Source organism: Prunus persica, chromosome G4, assembly GCF_000346465.2.
Source record: "Prunus persica cultivar Lovell chromosome G4, Prunus_persica_NCBIv2, whole genome shotgun sequence".
Taxonomy (NCBI): Eukaryota; Viridiplantae; Streptophyta; class Magnoliopsida; order Rosales; family Rosaceae; genus Prunus; species Prunus persica.
The window spans coordinates 3,920,506-3,941,316 of record NC_034012.1 but is presented as its reverse complement, the minus strand read 5'-3'; the positions used below and the strand labels follow the sequence as shown (position 1 = coordinate 3,941,316).

The following is a 20,811-nucleotide window of genomic DNA, read 5'->3' as shown; positions in this document are numbered from 1 at the left end:
CTCTTGTTTTCTTTAAAATTTGCATTAACACACTGACTTTTGAGATTAAAATGACTCGATACCTAGTTCTGATGCTGTCATTCTAAAATAAATATCTTGCCCATTTTCAGTGAAATTTCTTACATCAATCAGCTCACTAAACCACAGCAGGCACCCACTTCCTCCATCCCTGGTATCCAAGTTTGCAAAAGTTGTGCAGGAGCAGTTCTTCATGCACAACATCTTACATTCCTTGAGTTCCATACTTCTGTTAAACCCAGATACATCATTTGCAGAAGATCCATCATTTGCAGTCTGTTTTGTTCACTCTTAAGGTTTGTTTCCCGTTTCAGCTTAAAATCTTCAGCTTTCAAGTATATGCTAAATTGAAAGCAAATGTTACAACCAGCACAGTGATATGCACACCTCTATCTCTTCTTTTTTCTTTTTTCTCTCAGCAAACAAGAGGGCATGATCAAATGTCAAAATCTATAACAGAAATGCAATATCCGAACAACGAAAAGCAGTCCAACCAAGAAGAAACTAGCAAATATTAGTGAATCAGCAAAACTTATGAATTTAGCAAATAAAGAACCTGAAGCCAGTTTCAAGCAGAAAAAACTTACTTCTATAATATAAAGAGCCTGCTCAAGGCACTGAATTTGAATCCATTGTTCTGTAACAATGTCAGCCATCGGAAAGCAAAGAGAAAGAAGCCAATGGCAAAATGAACACCACACTAACAACATCACACACTAATAGCCATAGACCAAAGATGGATTGAGTACATCAGTGCATGACCTTTTGAGCTTGAGAGGCAGCCGTTTCGAGTCTATCCTCCGCATCTTGTGCTTTAGACTCTAAAAAATGGGCCTAGGCGGGCGGCTAGGCGGCTAGGCGGGCGCTAGGCGGCTAGGCTGGCCTCCTAGGCAGGTTGGGTCTTTTTTCGTCGCCGAACCCGGAGGACGAAGCAGCCGAAACCGAAGAAAACAAATCGAAGCTTGAGTTGATAGATAAGCGAAACTTCGACTGCAACCTCCGTCTAAGCGGGCGCTAGGCGGCTAGGCGGGCGCAAGGCAGCTGGGCGGGCCTCCTAGGAGGGTTGGGTCTTTTTTCGTTGCCGAACCCGGAGGACGAAGCAGCCGAAACCGAAGAAAACAAATCGAAGCTTGAGTTGATAGAGAAGCGAAACTTCGACTGCAACCTCCGTCCTCTGCGAGTGCAAGCTTCGTGTTCGTTTTGAATATATTAAAAGAGTATAGCCGCGCGGCTATACTCTTAAAATATTCGAATATATTAACATTTATACTTTTAAAATATTCGAATGTATTTTGAAAGTATAGCCGACCGGCTATACGTTTAAAATTTTCTAATATATTTGACGAGTATGGCCGCCCGGCTATACGCTTGAAATATACAATTTTGTAATATCATTTTAAGATTTGGGGCTGAAATACCACTTTAGTCCATTGGACTAGAGCTATTTCTTCAATTACTTTGATTGAATAGGGCTTAAAAAGTTGTTGAACGTACGTACCAAATCTCTGAGAGAGGATGAAGGCCAGAGACACAAGTGTGATGAGGCAGTTGTTATCAGTTAAATACCTTTGGCCAAAAATCTTGTGTATCCTTTCTCACTGAGAATTTGAAAACTCTGTTTCAGTCACTCTGTGTCTCTCAATGGCTGTGGACAAAGACAAGCTTGAAGAAGACGCTTCCATTGCCCGCTTCTACAAGATTGTTCTTAGTTGGGACTTTTTCGTCCGCAAAAAATCAACAGTAGTTTCTCCTCTTTCCTTCAACTGTCATGTACATACATATATGCACATTATTTTTATATTAAATCGATGCAAATTTCAATTGTTTGTGGAGCAGGATAGTAAAGATGGTTTTGTAATGGCCAAAGTGAAAGACACCTACAAAGATGTGGATGATTATATCTCTGCTTATGATTATGAACCCCTTCTTCTCGAAGAAGCCAAAGCTCTGATAAGATAAAGATAAATGTACTTATTTTTTCTTCTTCTTTCCTCTCTCTGTTTCGTTTTGAGAAAATTTGCTTCTCACTGGATTTTCTTTGTACATTTACTTGTGCAGTAGGAGACGCCACGGAAAGGTGTGTTGTGGAGTGCACTGAAGTTGATCTGTTTCATTTCACTTAGCAGTTCTTACCCCTGCGAATGACATGGATGACAAGAAATCAGTATCGCAGAATAATCTTTTGCTTCTTTCAAAACAAAAGGTAATCAAATTCAACTGATTCTGTTTATTTCTATGTTGTCTCTGTTGCATTTCTCGCATAGTGCTCTCACGATGTAATGCACTTTTATGTTCAAATTAGTAACTTTACAAGCAAAATATTAGTATTTTACATTAAATATATAGATTCATTCATGTGTAAGTGGAATACATGCGGCATAAAATGAATGGGGAAGGTAAAAAGAAAAATAAGTTGATAGAAGTCCAAAAATCCAACCAATAATTGGGTCTAGTCCTCGAATTATTGTTTATTGATACAAGTCCCTTGACTAGTTTGCCACGTAAATTACATTCCATCTTTGACATGTTGATTCAAACTTTTGTATTTAACTGATTTGTATTAAAAAAAATTTGTTCCTATTATATTCCTATTGTCTAAAATGAGTAAGATGAGAATTTATGTGCCCTTATTTTTATTTTTGTTCACCCTATGGTAGAGGTATAATATATACTCTTGTAGATAAATTATCCTATGGTGTATGTATATTGTCATATTGCCTATTGCATAGGTATATATTTGTTTTTTCATATTTTAGACAATGAATAATAGTATTTTATGTATATTTTTTTATAGGTAACATACAATTTTATTTGTCTATTTTTGTATCTAACTTATAGGTAGTCTTCTAATTTATGTTCCTAACTTATAGTTAGTATTCTAATTTATGTTCATGACTTATAGGTAACACGATTTATCACTAAGTTTTTTTCGTTGCTAATAAGAACACTATTTACCTGTATGTTAGGTACATAATTTAATGTGGGTACTTGCCTAATTGATTAGTATAATATGTGGGCCTTTACTTCAATTGATTAATTTGTATTTTACCCATATATTAGGGAAATATTATCAAAAAAAGAATTCCAAATTTAAATTCTGAATTTTAATTACAAGTAAATGATTCATTAAATTTAGATTTTCAATGTTTTCCTTATGTACCTCAAACAGTAAAATTGACACAATAAAAAGAGTAATAAAAGTCAAAGGACCTACATCTAAAACAAAAGATGTGTGGACTAAACCCAATGACAGTTAATTATTTTGGACCTAAATCTAAGAACCCCTTCAATATATTTTTTTTAATTTTAACAAACCTCTTTCATTTAAAGAAACAAAACCGGAACAACAGGAGACATAAACCAAAACAGAGCAGCGAAAAAAAATACAGCTTACTTATGGCCTTTGTTCTGTCTTCAGTTTCTTAGAGGGCATGGTCGCCCATCCACATGAGTTAGGATTTGTGTCAAAAATATAGTGCCATGAATCCACCCCCTATACATAGTTCTATATCAATTCAAAGTGTAATAACTATAGGTTGTATACCTATCGCCTCAAGTGAAGGCTTTAAGTTGTAAATTTCACGTTTACAATTTATTGAGTTTTGCATAAACGGCCAAGGGATGTAACATGTGCTTTGGGGATGCCTTCAGTTAGAAGAACACTGATCTTACTTTCAACCCAAGAGAAAAATGACTATTGATTTTATAATTAATAAAATTCTTTTTTTTTTCTTATTGGCAACATTTCATAAAATTCAAATCATCTCGTAGCAATGTATTTATTAATTTTGTTTTCTAAATAAGGACCAAGGTATTAACTTTATATTTTTATTACCTTTGAATACTAGTGTTATTAGAAATTTAACTTGTCAAACATATTATATAAGTAAAAGAAAAAGAATTGAGCTTAACCTTTCAAACATCTTTTCAAACCAAAAAAATAAAATAAAACAATTCAGTTTGGTAATTACTTAAAGGAGAGAAAAGAGCTAATTTTAAAGTAATTTACTTGTCGTGTTTATTATTAGAATACATTTCTACTGGATTCCATACGAAGTCGCCGACATGTCGTTTCTGTACACTCGACGACGTTGTAAGTTGTAACTAATTGAATATTGTGTCAATTGACCAATGTTCTAAAAATAGCTGCGCGGCAGGCACGTGCCTAGCGCCTGGAGGAGTAATCGACTAGGCGTTTTATTTATTTATAATTATTTTGTATTATAAATTATAAATTTATACATAAATAGTGCAAAAATAAAAGGACATATAAATGATAAAGTACCATAATATATATATATAAAGTAAAAGGTAGAGAATGGTAAAACATTCAAAATACCAGAAAATACCTTTGGTTAATGCAAATATTAAGAATTGAAATTATTAATTAAATGAGGATAATATGGTAAATTCACTCTTTTTCACATTGAAAAAAAATTAAAAGAAAAATCAGATAAAAGATTCTATTTTTATGGAACACAATTACCCATTATCTTTTATAATTCTAAAATAAATTTAATTTTTTTTTAAAAAGCCTCATGCAGGCCTGGAAGCGCGTGTGGAGAGGCTATTGATATAAAACATGGGAAATAGTAAGGCATAAAACCTAGGTTTTCTTTAGAGGGTGCATTTGTTAAAGCGTGGGTTGGGAATCTCTTAATTGTATTTAACTTTTCAAACTGACTTCAAAAGCACTAGATTAATACACCAACATGAAATATCGTTTATTGAGCCTCCTTTAGTGTAAAAGGACTGTGACTTCATTAGTTGAAAATGCTTTAGAAGAAGGATTGACCTCGAGTTCATTGACATCCTATTTTTTGTTGTTGAATTTATGGGTCAAACCCGTGTTATTTGTTATAAATAAAATCCTTTTTTTTTTAATTTTTGCCCAATGGGCTAATAGCTGGAAATCATTAGAATGAGAAGTATTGGAAAGAATTTAAATTCTCATTCCTATGGATCTTCTATAGTCTCCATGGAATTTGTTTTTAAATTTATATGTGGATTTTTGTGGCACAGGACTTGGATTGTCACCTGGTGTGGTGGTGATTATGGATCAATCTCACTCAGTGCCAGTGGTGGTGAGTTCTGATATGTAAATTTTTGGCATTTTTGTGTTTTTGAACTCCGACTTTATTATCCTCTTATTTGTCTTCGAGGAATCGAATATCTGAAACTGAATATCCTTCTGCAGCCTTTCCAGCAACAAATCGTAAGAAAGCTTCTCCTAATCAGGCTCTACTGTCAGGAGCTCCTCAAACATGGCATTTCTTGCTTCTGGTTCAGGCCGAGGCATAAGTTCTAATTTTTCATGGTCAATGGATGGAGAACACGATTAATCAACATACACAGGTGATATTAGCGAGGAGAATCAAACTTATGATCTTGGGTGCATAGATGAATGTTCTTAACCACTCGAGCTACAAGTCTTGTGGATGCTCAATATACTTGATCATGTAAAAAACTGCAGATAGATGAGAATGCAAACAAGGGCCAAATTCCTTGTTCCATATCTATACCATAGGATGGATCAAAGTAAGTGTTGTGTATTTTCTGAGTGCTTCCCGTCCATTATCCTAAAACTAGTTATTGAGTTTATGGTATATTTTTATATGTGAGTTGAGTTCTATCCAAATTTCGGCCTCTTCTTTGTTGATTGAATTGCTTCAAATGTTTAATCGTCAGGACAAAAAGATTATCATCAGCGCTCCTTTACATCAACAAGATTTGGGAAAGGATTTGCACATTGAAACAAGAGTCTTTGTAGCTCAATACCAAAGAGATCAGGCAAGAAGGAGAGTAAAGGTTTGACACAGCAAGCAGGAATATTTGTTACTTGTTCAAACAAAACCTACATAAGTTCCGAAAGATTCCACAAAGAAATCTCATCACACAATCAAGTCTACGATGCTACTGATAAACTTAAAAAGTAATTAACGGTTGCTTGCAAGTAACCAAAACTTTGAAGTTCAAGCATCAACAAACGAGACCATCTCAGATCAACGCAACCTTCTAGCTTCCCTCTCAGACTCGAGCAAGGTAAGGATATCCCCCTCCCTCACTGGTCCCTTCACATTCCTCATGATGAACCGATTCTGGTCATCCAAAAACTTGACTCTTACTTGAGTCACCTGCCCACGAGATCCAGTCCGACCCATAACTTTCACAACCACAGCATGCTTCACAGTGGAGTCCATTCTTCAAGCAAAAGTGAAAGTAAAATTAGATAGAGAACACCCTACTAGTACCCGCCGGGCACAAGGGTGGTAAAATGGAAAGCAACAATGTCAAGCCATGCCGGACTTGGCGAATCAATGGACCAGACAGTTTCATCAAGCATTACGATTATAAATGGAACACAAGTTATAAATACAAAAAACAGAGCAAAGAAATCAATTGGGTGTCACAATTTCATGTCATTTTCCAAAAAAAAACCCAGAACAAACAGGGCACTGCTACCCATTATAAACAATATTTCCAGAGTCTCAATATCCTATCTGATAGGAAGTCTCCCGATTTTTTTGTAAAGTACATGAACAAAAACAAAACCAAAAGTTACAACTTTTTTTTCGTTCTGCATAAATCTCTCTGACCCATATAGCCATGAAAGCGATCAGAACCCTTTTCTTATCTCATATTTAAGGTCTAAAAACAACATATAATAGGTTGTGTTGAGTAAATCATCCAGCCAAAAACGCAAACAGAGATTGAAAGTCGCAGAGAATAAATCGTTCAACCAAAAATAAATGAAAATGCAAAAAGAGATAGGAAATAAGACTTTTGAAGATTGAGTATTTGGAGAAGAGGGGAGCATTCACCTTTGGTAGAGAGAGTCTCACAGTCACAGCCTTCTTCAATGGAAGAGGGAGAGGGAAAGAGGAGATGGTAATGGCGGCTGCGTCGAGGAGGGGAGTAGGGTTCTGAAAGGTTTTTACTTTATAGTGATTTCTTTTTTTTCTTTCTCCTTATATTTTTATGGATCGCTTATTCAAAGCCCAAGACGACGACGTACATTATTTTTAAGCTTTTTATCATCAATGGTCCCTGAAGTTTGCAAAATTATCGTCTTTCGTCCTTAACCTTTTTTCTTGACACTAATGGTCCTTAAGGTCACCCTATACACATCAAAATGGTTCTTCCGTTAGCTTCTGTTAAATTTTCTGTCAAAATGTTGACGTGGCACATATATGAAACCACCCATCCAATAGAATAAAGCCATGTGACTTTAAATAAAAGGTATAATATTATATTAAAAATAAAAATAAACTTTTTTTGAAAATAAATATTAACACTTTGAAAAACGAAAAAAAAAAAAAAAACAAATGACCTGCCAGTTCTACCACCAGCCACCTCCCATGATCCCACCCAGCCAACCCCCATCCTACCTTCCTCCGACTGACAACCTTCCGATCCAGCGCAAACCCAACGCCACCGCCACTCTCCTCTCCAATACAACCAAACTCCACCTCGCCCAGATTACCACGAGTTGAGTCGGTCGAGTTGCCGCTTTCATTTTCAACTTACCCAACTTCAGCAGAGATTAAAATTGGGCAGCAAATATTACCAAAAAGAAAGACAAGAAAAAAGGGCAGCAACATCACCTTTCAAGATGCCAAGATAGACAATTCAAAATGCAAATTTCAAAACAAATGTCCAGTATTATCAAACCAATTAGCTAGAATTTGAAATTTTATTCAAATTAAAAGGCTCGAAGTCAAATATCAGATACATATCAAGACACCCATGGATCTGGTGAAGGGGGGAGATCCACTGTTGGGCTGTGTCGCATAGGGGACAGAGAGAGGGGCTGGGACTGTGCTTTTTCGAGGGAAGAGAGAGAGGAGCGGGGTTTGAGACAGAGAGCACACCCAACCCAGATGTAATACAGAGAGAAAGAGAAGGGTGCCGGAAGGGAGGTGCCACAGGGATGGGTGTGGGGTGTCAGGGCTCAGAGGATGGGGGTGGCGCTGGCTGTTGTGATTACTTCGTTTTTTTTTTTTTCTTCAATTCTCTGGTTAGTCATTCGTGTTAATTTTTTTTTCCTCTCTCTCTCTCTCAAATCTGTGCGATTTGGGGAGTTCAATTTTTCTTTCTTTTTTTTAATATTATTTTATTAAATTTTTTAGTTTTTAAATACTTAAAAATATTTTATTAATATATTATTGGATGTGTGCCCTATATAAATGCCACATCAGCATTTTAACAGAAAGATTCATGAAAGCTAATGGTAAGGACCATTTTGATGTGCATGGTGTAACCTTAAGGACCATTAGTGTCACAAAAAAAAGGTTAAGAAAGAAAGACGATAATTTGGCAAACCTGAAGAACTATTCGTGATAAAAAGCCTTATTTTTACATCATCTCGTTTAATACCGCTCTCTCAATTGAACTCAATAAGGCCAAAGACGACGTCGTTTAGTGTTGTTGTTGCACCATCTCCTCGTTCAAGGCCACTCTCTCAAGCAATTGTTGGTTGAATACTAATAATTGGTGCAATTGCAAATGAGGAAGAGCTGAATAACGTGGAATTATTACCTTAAAAACACAAAATAAGAATATAGAATATTTATCAGTTCACCAGTTGTCATTATTGAAATTGTTTGTTAATTTCATTGAAATTCTGAATGAAATCAAATCAACTAAATAAATAAATTAAATTTGAGGGAGCACAAAAGAGAGAGAGAGAGAGAGAGAGAGAGAGAGAGAGAGAGAGAGATAAAGCCAGTCCTGGCTAACCTGTTCTCTTCATACACCAAATCTGAATCGTTTAAATCAAATCAAATCAACCTATTTTCATCTGAAAACAGCCAACTTTTTATTCGGTTTCACGCAAATAACACTTCTCAGAACAACCCTTGGATGTCCAATAGGCAATGGTAATCTAAGCGATGTCCAGAACTAAGAAATCTAACCATACAGGACAAGGACAGGTTATGTGCCGTCATTGGAGTATTTGACTACCATAATCTGCATTGAACTTCTCGTAACGATGAGCTTGGAGATGAGCAGATGGCCTTGTGTTCTTCAAAGCTGCCTCAATATCTTCGCGTTTGATTGGTCCAACCTTAGGCAGTTCTGCAACCAAAAACATCCTGGAATAAGCTCTTACATTCTAAGCAAAGGCCACTTTGTACAAATTGCAGGATTTAAGAGACACAAATGTTGGAATTTACATCAACTTAATATGCATGCAATTTTTGTTGAACACTGGGAGCAACAACTGAGTTAGTTGAATAATAGAATGGGCTCGCTCGTGTATTTACCACCTAAGGAAAGCCTCATAGCCCTAGATGAACCTATATGTTTCTCACCTTGTAACAATTTCCCTTTTGTGAGATGCAGTAAAATTTAATATTGTAAAAGTCTTCTCCCATCTTATGTTATAAGAAACATATAATTAAGCGTCGCATACCATCCTCAGGAACTATTTCCTCTTTGTCTTCAAGGAATGACATTAACCGTCTCAAAGGCTGCATGGCAGCCTCCTTGCATACCAATCGAATATCTGAACCTGAATATCCTTCTGTCCTTTCAACCAACAAATCATAAGGAAGCTTCTCCTCGTCAGGCTCCAGTGGCAGGAGCTCCTCAAACATGGATCTTCTTGCTTCTGGTTCAGGCAGAGGCACAAGAATCTAATTTTCCATGGTCAATGGAGAACCTGATAAATAAAACAACTGAATGCAAAATATACTTGATCATGTAAAAAGCTGCCTCATATTTTGATACCTAGCTAGAAGATAAACAAGGCCCAACAGATGAGAGTAGTTTAACCTTTCCCTGTTCTAGGGCCAATATCAAGTTTTCTAACTAACCACATAATGATCCTACATCTATTTAGACATCAAGAGTATCCTGGCATCCTATGCAAAACACTGAACAATAGCAATTTGTTTGCAAAACTATAACCATAAGCACTGCACTCAACTAACTAGTGCTCTGTTAACGATTGCAAACTATGTTTCTCAATCAAGTAACAGATTAGATTGTAATCGTAATCCATTCACAAGCATAAAGGCCTTTAAAGTAGCCACAACTTGTATTATATAATATGCCAGCAATTATGACTTCCAAGGCTTCCATATAGTTGATTTAGAATCCATGCCAAAAGCATTCGATTAGGGTAAATTCCTATTGACAGATATAATTGATTTATTACCACATATCACTGAGCATAAATTTCACTTTTCAAAAGGATACTCGCTTCTCAAGACGCCGAAGCATGGCTGCATCCAGTTCCCAAGGAAGGTTTGTTGCAGCCAAAACAAAAACAAGTTCACTTGTCCGCGTCAAGCCATCCATCTGCAATCTAATACAAGTCATCAATTTTTGAACAAGCACAGTTGACATGTTCAGAATTGGAATATGCAACAGAGGTTTTGATGATTGGAACATGTGATGAGCAAGAAAATACAGAAAGTAGCACTCATAGAAAACAAACATCACCTGTATGAGTAGTTCCGTCTTCAAACGCCTACTTGCTTCATGCTCACTTCGTCCTTCGCCACGTTGACTAATAATTGCATCAATTTCATCAATAAATATGGTTGATGGTGCATGGTGCCTAGCAAGCTCAAATAACACCTTCACTAACTTCTCTGAGTCGCCTGAAAAGTCATACAAACATTAAAATTGAAATAGCCAACATAAATTTACAAAAATAAAATAAAACTTTCCTAATAAAAAAACAACTTTCAACTCAGGTACCAGGAGTTGTTTTAATTAAAATACTGAAGAACGGATATGAAGAAGAAGATAAATTTCCGGTGCACAATTAGGTCATTATTATTAAGTTTCGTCTGAGTTGGCAAATTTGGACCCTACTAAACTTTCCCCATTGAGTAACCATTTTATGACAAACAGACAAACAAGATCTTCAGAAAATTGCTCAACTCCAACATACCACGCCATTTACTGACAACAGATGAGGCTGAAATGTTGAAAAATGTGGTCTTGCACTCTGTTGCAACGGCCTTTGCAAGCATTGTCTGCAACATCAGATGTTAACTTATTTTAAGTATCATTGTAAAACATAATTGAAGCTATACAGGATTCTGGGAATTCATCTTCCTTTCTAAGTAAATTTGACACAAGAACGTCATTGCATGGAAGAGCAATTTAGCATGTAATGTTTCTAGACAAGCTAAGAACTCCAAGTTGCAGGAAATCAGATTTTAATAAATAAAATATCAACTACCTAAAACCCCCCAAACCTTTCTTGGGCACAGAAATGGAAAACCAAACATAACCAAAGCAGGGAAATATAGAAAAGAGAAGATAAACAAACAACAGGAGGTGAAAAATTACGAACCTTTCCTGTCCCTGGAGGGCCAAAGAGGAGAATACCTTTCCACGGTGACAAAAGACCAGTAAAGTACCTAGGGGGAAAAGGAAAGATCAGGTCTGGGAATGATATTTCATCATTTTAAAAGCTTCACCATTTAGCAATTCAATCTGCTTGCCCTAAAATTTATCAAAACTTGTAAAGTAGCTGCCAGAAACAGTATGAAAAAATTCTTGCATATATGGATCAACATGAAGAAACCCAAGAAATTATTTCCAAAGATCTCAAGTTCTAGAATAGAGAAACCAAGCAACAACACTTTCTCGATTTATAATTCCACAAATAGTTTGTTAAACTTTTTCAATACGGAAAATACAGGGAGACAGACAAATGTAAGAACAAGCATGTATAAATGTGGAGTACAAAATTGTGGCACATGAGGTGCTCATTAACTGGACCTACTTGGGATATTTAATTGGCATGACCACTGCTTCTTTAAGCAAACGTTTCGCATTCTCCAAGCCCTTGATGCTTTCCCACTTAACATCTGGATTCCCACGAACTATATCCCTGCACAAGATGTGATACATGGTAATAAAAGTGACGAAGTTTTCAGGGTGCAACTGAAATTATCCTTGGCCACCGGACAAAATGTATGCAATAACAGTTACATGTATTCCATTGGGTGAAATCTTTTATGTTAAAAATACCTGGCTAAACTCTCTGCTAACGAACGCATTTCTGCTGATTCAAAAGCCGGCAACAGAGACTTCTGCCTGTGGAGTTCATAAAACATGTCAGTAGGTTCTTAAAGAAGTAGGCATCCAAAAGCATTCTTCCATCAAGAGGAAAATAAGATGGGAAGTATCATAAGTACTTAGTAATCAGTTTAGTATACAGCCCTTGAAAGAATTCGTCCAATAGTCTAAATAAATTCAACTGTTATCATCAGAAACTTCTTAAGTCCAACACTTGAATTGTACTTCTAAGCATATTGGAAGCCTTATAAGTTGTCCTTGCTAAAATCAGATCTCTTACTTTGTCATAGCCTGAATAAGCATTTTACCTTGTGCATCTTTCCTTAAGTGCATATCTTAAAGGAATAAATAGCCAATAACATGACAAATGTGAAAATATTAAAGGATGAAGTTTAGTCACGCTTAGGCCCTTAAAATAGAAAATGGGGGACTTGGTTACATAAGGCTCATCTTTTGTATTAATGCTTTCACATACTTAAGCGATACCATGAATATTAAATTAACGAAGCATTAAGGACACATTTGGGCACCACACAGTAATGCAGTAACACATACAGCAGACTTCAACGCCTGACAAACTATAGTACTCCCACCCACATTTTAGCCTCTAAGTACCTAGTTAGTAGAACTTTGCTAAAATATTATTTGTACCAACTTTTTTTAGTCTCTCGAGTAGATATGAGACCATGTTTAGTTACTCACTCTAAGATTTCTTAACTAGAACTCATGCAGCCAAAAGGTAATAAAAACTAATACAAGAAAATTAATATGAGAAACAGTGAGAAGCCATACGGTGTCTGATCATGCCTATCAGATAAGCCTCCATTCGAGTGAGGTGCCGAGCTCCTATCCTAACAACAGACAAAACCGAAGTACGAATCAATCTCACTATACAAAATCCATGCAATGATGTCAACACCAATTGAGCACATGATAAGACACAATGCAAAACCTACCTGGTTTTGAAATTGCTCATAGATGGCCAAGTCAGCTGTGTTTTTAACATGACCATTCCCATTCGCAGTCCCCCCCGAACTACTCCCATTACTCACAGCTTTATCAGTGGACTGCCCGTTTTGCGGCTCCGCCACTTTCTTTCTACCAAACTTGGCATCATAAAACAATTTAAAATCCTAGAAATACACATAATTTTGGCTGAGATAAACCCAAGAATTCTTGATTCAATCCTATCCATCAGATCAAGAATCGCAACTACTAAATAACCTCACCAAGAAAATTTAAACCAAATCTACTTGAATTCTAGCATATACTCAAATATAGAAATAGGGCTCCTTCAGTTTCAAGTTCAAGCTCAGAAAAACTTACAGCTACTCTACTCATAGTTTCCGTCAAGCACCAACATTTTCTCAGAAATCAAACAGAAAATGATAGAGAAGTAATGAGTACCTGGAAGGACCAGCGACTGGGTGCAGGCTCCTCGGCCATTGCTCAAACAAATATGGAGCAGAGAAGAATGAAAAGTTGAAAAGAGAAGAGAGACTGGTTAGATTCCTCTCACTCTCTCTCTGAGCGCTCTTGTTTGCTGTCAATGAGCTTATAGAAATAGGTAGAACGAACAAGAAACATGTGTAATTTCTGTATTTTATTATTAAATCGAAAAACTTCGCCAAACAAATTTAAAAAGTCATAATTGGAAAATTATTTGGGCCCCGGCCGAGCAAGAAAATAATTCACCACCATTATTATTAATTTATTACTGAACCAAAAATGCCCACTCTATATATTACCAGAAAAGAAAAAAAAGAAATGGCCACTCTACAGTCTCTAGACTCTAGCTAATTATACTTTTTATATTTAAAAAATTAAAAATAATTATACTTTTACAACTTAATTCATCCATCAATAATTTATTTACTTTGATTTTCTTCCTAAAACATATCTTCCTTTTAATTAAGTTGACTTTCATCGACTATCTCTATCCACGACCTTATAATCAAACGGGTGCATTTTTGCTCACCACTTTAACCCTAGGTGTACCCTCACTATCTCTCTAAAAAGTTGACACATGTCCATGGATTTAACTATAGTTAATTTTTTATTTTTTATTTTTTATTTATTTGATGACATTATTATGAGAGAGAAGCAATACTTCAATAAAAAATTTCCTGATTTACCCTTGTTCTAACCTAGCAAACTTTCCACTTTTCTAAATTAATTAACAACAACCCAAATAAACTCTCCCCTTTCCCCTCCACAAATGCTATTAATGTTAAGAAATCTCAAAATCAATTATGTTGAATGACAATTTTTCCAATCTTGGTTAGTTTATCAATTTCCTCTCCTACTTCTTTCTTATTTTTGGTTTTATTCCATTACAAACATGATTTTGCTCCATTCCAGCATAACATTATCTATATCCTCATTTCCAAAACCAGCAAAAAAACCACAGATGTTTGTTTTCGGAATTCAGACAATAAGCCCCTCATCAATTAATTTTTTATTATAAAAGATTTGAAATATAACAGCAAGATAACCGTAACTCATTTTTTTAATTAATTTTCTTTAATAATTTTTTTTTGGGCCAAAATATTCTTTAATAATTCAAAATAGGAAAAAGTGAGATTCAAGTGCATTAGACTATGGGTAAAAACTAATGGGCTAGAGTCAAATCCATGATACATTATGGGTGCGGAATTTATAGTGAGCATCTTATATATAGTCTTGGTCTTTAAGTAAGGTTTTATTTTTTAACCATTTGATCAAATTTATTAGTTTAATCTAACGGTTAAAAAATAGGACCTCACCTAAGGTCTATATATGAAGTCCTCACTGAGCTAGAAAGATGATAATTGGGCCAGTAATATTCCTTATTGAGCCACAACATAGCCCAACTACAAGCAGATTCCTAACCCAAGACAAAATAAGCCCATCCCACAAGACCCAACAAAAAATAAAATAAAATAAAAGTCACTTGAATGAAACAAGTATTTTAGCGGTAGAGATCTAGAAAGTTAATTATTTTTACAAAGACATTATAAAGTTTTTTTTTTGTCATTCACTAGAGAGGGTGAGGGGAGAGTATTATATTGGATTGCTTCAAGATTATTTCTTACGTAAATCGAGTTTAGGTAGACACTTGTGGAGGAAAAAGGGGAGAGTTTGGTCAACAGTAGCGGAGCCAGGATTGTATGTGTGGAGGGGCCGAACCGCAATACAAGTATAGAAAGAAAAAAAAAAAATCAATCTTACATCAATAATATATATATAAGAAAAATTGACATTTTTTAGAACTTTGTACTTAATTTCATGTATCAAAACCGAAAAGTCTACTGTTAAAATCTCATTTCCCTTTAAACTATTTATTTTTTATTCCCCTTTTTTTTTGTCAAACTATTTTCTATTCCCTTGGCTCATCGGTTTGATTATTAGAGGATTACTACTTTTTTTTTTTATGTCAGTTGTGTAATGGGCCTACAAACAATTTACATATAATTATAAATGAAGTTATTTATGGATTGCAAATTGGGGGGCCATTAGAATGGTTATATGGTTCGCATTGTTAAGTATATGAACTAAAACCCAAGCTTTATTGTGTTGAGAACAAATTGTGGAGGGGTCAGGGCCACCTCAGGCCCTAGAGTACCTCCGCCCCTGTTCCCACTGTAGTGCTTGCCACCCTATGTGCATTAAAAATGAATTATTTTTTCAAAGAAATTAGTTAGATAGATTGTGTACGTGTTCAATGAACTTGGGGAACCAAAAGAAACAACCAAATTTAATTGAATGACACCCAATATAAACCAAAAGTGGCCAATCTAAACTTATCATTTTTCTTTTCCCACGGCTAGATTATTAAGTTCACAATAAACTTAAACTTCATAGAAATGGACCAAACAGATGGACGAACCTACCCCAATGAAGAAAGTCAAGAAGTTGAATAAAGTCTTAGGGTTCTTTTGGAAGTAATTTTGAATAAGTTATAATCACTTTTGGGTAGAAACATCTAAAATTACTCTCCTAAACGAGACTTTAGACATTGAAAAAAGCACTTTCTAACTAAAATCTACTTCTAGAAAACCTTAATGCGAAGAAGCTATTTGTACCTGATTTTTAATTTTGGTCAACAGAAGGTTGGCCGCAAAAAGTTTGCATGCCTACGAAAATAAGCACCATCCATTAAAGTAGTTTAAAGGAAGCCAAAGCATTGCGCAATGTATTGCGTAAGAACCAACTCAAAAAATGGTGCAAAGCTCCTAAGCACCAAATGGCAACCTGCTGAAGCCAATACGATGTATCTGTTTTGGAAGCTCCTAAGTCCTGCGTTGTGTGCATAACATGGGTATCTATCAGTTGGGGTCATTGTGTCGGTAGAAGAAAATGACATTTCTATGTGGGGCTTGCATTATTCTCCAACATGAACTCCTTCCTTACACATGAGTCATGATGTATATGTGTGTATAGAGTTACTTTTTGATCCTTAAAGGTATGTATATGTGTGTGTGATGTGAGCCCGCTTCCGTCGGCCTAGGGAATTGCATCCTATTGGGAGTGACTATTTCTCCACTCTCGCAAGAAAGAATTAGCTGTCCGTCGACATGTTCGTTCCATAAAAGAAAAAATAAACCCTCTTATAGATACAGAATCTCACACTATAAATAAATATCTGAGAATGCTATTTTACCAAATTGTCTGTCGGCTCAAGTTGATTTTGTCCATAAGTACTTTTTTAGATATACAAATCTGACAAGATAACACTATCCTGGATAATCGTCGTTACAAATTAGCCCTCTCAGAAACAAGTAACCCTCAAATCTTAGCAAAACCTGATTTCATTCAAGCTTGTAGGTCAGCGTGGCGATTTGTTTCTTGACAGATATATATAGTTTTCATTCCTTTCCATGCAAATTGTTTTACAATTGCTTCGTCCCTGCGTCAATGAAGGTATTATTTTCACAGGCAAAGGTGTGGCCTCCGGAGTGCCAAGAGAGACACAGAGATATAGCAGTGGCAGATAGATATTATATCACACAGAGAGAGAGAGAGAGAGAGAGAGAGAGAGAGAGAGAGAGCTATTGAAAAAAGGAGCTCAAAGTGCACTCTTATTTTTCTGTTTTAAGTAACTTCAATTATTGTACTAATCGAGTGGTGATCACATTCTTCTTTTTTACCACATCAGGAAATTTTTCTGTACATAAAAATCTTGAATTATCTTTCACATTATCAATCTCTATGCAACCAAACAAACTTAAACACAGGAGGCAAAATTTGTGGCAGATATTCACTGTACATCTTGGTCATCATTTTGAAGGAGATGTCAGACTTGGAGCACAACTCTCCAGGATCCAACTGACTGTTGCAAATAATAAAGTCCTGTTTGATGGTTTTTGCAGTGGGGTGCTGTTAGGTTGTCACTGTAATTTTGCACAAACAAAAGAAAAAAAAATTCAAACAGAGACAGACATGTTGACTTGAACATGATATAAAGCATATAACCCTACCAGAAAAATGTGTAGTTGCTAGAAAGGAGATCATTATTGTTGATGATTAAGTTTCGCAAACAGTAATTAATTAATTAAAGGTGTATTTAGAGAGAGGAGAAATATTTACATGGAACGAAGATAACACTATTTTGCTATTCCAGTCGATCACAATATGCCACACATGATAACTTTGCCCCATACGAATTTTTCTGAGAAAGGAGAGATCATTATTGTTAATGATTAAGTTTAGCAAACAGTAATTAATTAATATTAAAGGTGTATTCAGAAGCTAGGGTTTATATGTACCTGCAAGGCTGCAATTCTGCAAGGAATATCCAACTTTTGACGCATTATTGATGAAAAAAGCATACAAATTTAAAGGGTTGTCTAATTTTGGCAACAAAAAACTATTCTACTTTTAGTACTCAATGTCCCCTCAAAGCTGAATCATTACTAGATAATGCGTGGAGTTTACAGATCACATATATATATATATATATATCGATATAGAATACCATCAAAGTTTTCTTGACCCATCAAAAGTCTTGTCTAAATAATTTTTCAGACCTTGCATACGTCGCCAGATATTTTCATTTATTTTTGTTTTAATTTGCCATTACAGCAGTGGATTGTTGTGACCACATCTGCACTCCAAATATCCTGTGTATTTAGGCAATATACATACACATTACATATGTAACTGTAACTATATGTATGCGGTGTATTTTATATTGTAATGGCGGAAACGAAAAATAAGTATATATCGATCGATGGATAAAACTATTACAGCAATGACGGCATTGTGACATGAAACAAAACCAAATTGTATCCCTTAAGTCAATGGTTATAGGGTTGTTAGCTAAGATTGATGCCATAATTTTCTTATTAATATGTTTTTAGTAACCAAGATCAATCTCACATTTGTTGATCACACTAATTAAATATGCAGTGTACACAGTTATATTATAACTGACAAAATGTCGACCAAACAAGTCGAAAGGTCATTTCAAACATTTTAAAAGCTTTTCTTCAATTAAATTTTTTATCCCTGGGTCAAGTCGGTAATGCTGCATATTGTCATCGGTGATAAGACGCCAATGGATAGAGTAATGGTGGGTCTTATTCTGTGTGAGGAGCATCCTATTTTGATCATGTCTTGAATCTTGAATTTCTCCCCGTGAGAGATATTTTCTTTCTGATATTTGTCTAACCCAACTTTTTTATGTTGAGGGATAAGCTAGCTTTTTCAGTCTTTTTCTTTCACTTCATATGGTACGAAGCTTCTTTATAGTACTAGTGCATATGCTTTTATTTGTGGTGGATGTTGACTTGTTATACAAGTTAACCAATTATTGAACAAAAGGTAGCATGGTTAATTTATACTTTGTTTGCAAATGATTGCACGTATTTGAAATATTATGAAAATGTTGCATTGGAACTAAGAAATATCTACCCGAAGATGACAAATTAATAATGAAAAATGGAAGTGCCCAAATCACTAGCTAGCACTTGAGCAATCCTTTGGCTTCGGCTTTGGCTTCGGGCACATTTTGGTTGAGAACTCGAAATGATTGAAATGGCATTCTGAGAGAAAAAAAAAAAAAAAAAGGGTTCGATAGTGATGTATAATGAGATGCGCAGAGCTTGGAATGGCCTTGGGGCCTTGTCATCACCTTGGTTAATTTGTAGGGTTTTGTAGCTGAGATGAGAGTGAGACTCTGAGAGTGACAAGGCTTTGTATATATCCGCAGAACTGTGTAGACCACTTCCTTAGAGAATCTCTTCTTATTTGTATGGGGAAGTGGGGACTCCAAAACCCATGAATTTATGTTTAAATCATTGCTATTATCCTTTTATGGGGCGTGCCTCTCCTTTTTCCTATAAATGGAAACAAAAGAGCACTAAGTTTCTTTTTCTACTTTTTCAAGTTAAAAGAAAAAGTTTAGTCTGATCTCCCACTGTCAAACTCAAGCGTGAACAACTAATCAATCCAGGTGTACGTGATATGATACATTCAAATAGTTGTTTGACATATTAATTTTTCCCGAGGCTTATAGCTTCGGCGGTAGATAATAATTTATTTCCACATTTATTATTGACTCACGTCTTCTTTATTCTCTACCGTATATTAACACATACCCCCAAAAAGAAAAAGGAAAAAAAAATCTAATAAAATAATATGCATGTTGTAGTAACAAACTCTAAGCTCTGAAGGCCAGTGAAAAAAAAAAACACAGCCTTAGCATAAGTATATGGGGTTTTGGTTTGAGGCCAAACCTATGCCTATCAATCCCTTAACTTACTCACTTTTGCCCCAAATCGTGGAACGTGTGGATCTCTCAACAAATAGTTACACACTGTTTTCAGCACAATATGCATCGCATCAAGCGATCAAATAATAGTGTCAATATCATGTTGATAGTTATGGATGGGCTCTCAATGCATGATGAGACAACGACAAGCAGTGAGTGACCACTACTTCTCTCTAATCTTGATTTTTACTTAGCTTTGAACTTGGTTTATAAACCCCATTATGTTTATGGATTCTTATTAGTCTTTCTATAAATTAATTTGCTTAAACAAATGATTGGGGTGGCCTCTCAGGCACAGCAAGGAACGGAGCTCCGAGTATTGGCATAGACTATGGACAAATGAAAAACCTAATTTACAAATAGGAAAGCATTACTTTTGCTTCCAAATGACTAGATCCTAGTCACCACTTGCATAAAAATTTTAGTGTGTGAGTAGGTCTCGAAATTAAATATTCATTATTTTATAAAAAATAATGTGTAGAAATAATATATGTGCGTTAAATGGCAAAAATTGATTTAATGAACCTAAAAATTGGTTTGGAAAAATGACATACGGTCTCGGTTAAAGTCTCTCCAACAGAGTATTTGTAGGCTTAAATTTGAAGAATATTGCACACGTGCAGCTCCTTGTTAATAGTATATACTTTATGTCCTCCTTGCCGACCCAACTTCCTTCCTCTCTCTCTCTTTCTCTGTCTCTCTCTGTCTCTCTCTCTCTCTCTCAACACTTTCCTCAAAGGTTCACAGTTCACCAAGCTTTAGTTCATTCACTCACCTAAAACAAAAGAAAAAACAACTCCAAATCCCCACCATAAGCTACTGTGCATTATTGACTTTCGTATATATTATAAGTTTTAGACCATATGAATAGAATTCACATCACATGCATATACAGGTGCAGGACCATGATTTTATTATGTAAGGAGGGCCAAAAGTAAGACCACAATGGGTGGAGGGACCACAGGGTTAGTTATGGATATCTCCCCTAAACTTGG

General features: G+C 35.5%; 2 protein-coding genes across 3 annotated transcripts; both read right to left on the bottom strand.

Annotated features, from left to right (window-relative positions):
- Window positions 5,790-6,987, bottom strand: LOC109948560 (40S ribosomal protein S28). The gene is made up of 2 exons (XM_020562014.1): window positions 6,840-6,987; window positions 5,790-6,219 (listed from the first exon to the last, which is right to left on the bottom strand). The coding sequence occupies exon 2, from the start codon at window positions 6,216-6,218 to the stop codon at window positions 6,021-6,023; it is 198 nt and encodes a 65-aa protein (XP_020417603.1). The 5' UTR covers window position 6,219; window positions 6,840-6,987; the 3' UTR covers window positions 5,790-6,020.
- Window positions 8,732-13,848, bottom strand: LOC18781444 (katanin p60 ATPase-containing subunit A-like 2). 2 transcript variants are annotated; one of them, XM_020562012.1, is made up of 11 exons: window positions 13,471-13,848; window positions 13,020-13,196; window positions 12,856-12,914; window positions 12,016-12,081; window positions 11,768-11,875; window positions 11,333-11,399; window positions 10,925-11,009; window positions 10,468-10,628; window positions 10,222-10,323; window positions 9,434-9,656; window positions 8,732-9,096 (listed from the first exon to the last, which is right to left on the bottom strand). In XM_020562012.1, exons 1-11 carry the CDS (start codon window positions 13,507-13,509, stop codon window positions 8,963-8,965), a joined length of 1,221 nt encoding a protein of 406 aa, XP_020417601.1. In that variant the 5' UTR covers window positions 13,510-13,848; the 3' UTR covers window positions 8,732-8,962. The 2 variants fall into 2 exon arrangements, with proteins under 2 accessions (XP_020417601.1, XP_020417602.1); XM_020562013.1 differs by having other exon boundaries at window positions 13,020-13,169; window positions 13,471-13,846.

Bases quoted from the DNA above. Each gene is read 5' to 3' on its own strand.
- LOC109948560 (XM_020562014.1), bottom strand. From the start codon at position 6,218: ATGGACTCCACTGTGAAGCATGCTGTGGTTGTGAAAGTTATGGGTCGG.
- LOC18781444 (XM_020562012.1), bottom strand. From the start codon at position 13,509: ATGGCCGAGGAGCCTGCACCCAGTCGCTGGTCCTTCCAG. The intron at 13,197-13,470 runs GTACTCATTACT...GTGTATTTCTAG, and splicing joins CCAGTCGCTGGTCCTTCCAG to GATTTTAAATTGTTTTATGA. The intron at 12,082-12,855 runs GTATGGCTTCTC...TGAACTCCACAG, and splicing joins GATAGGCATGATCAGACACC to GCAGAAGTCTCTGTTGCCGG.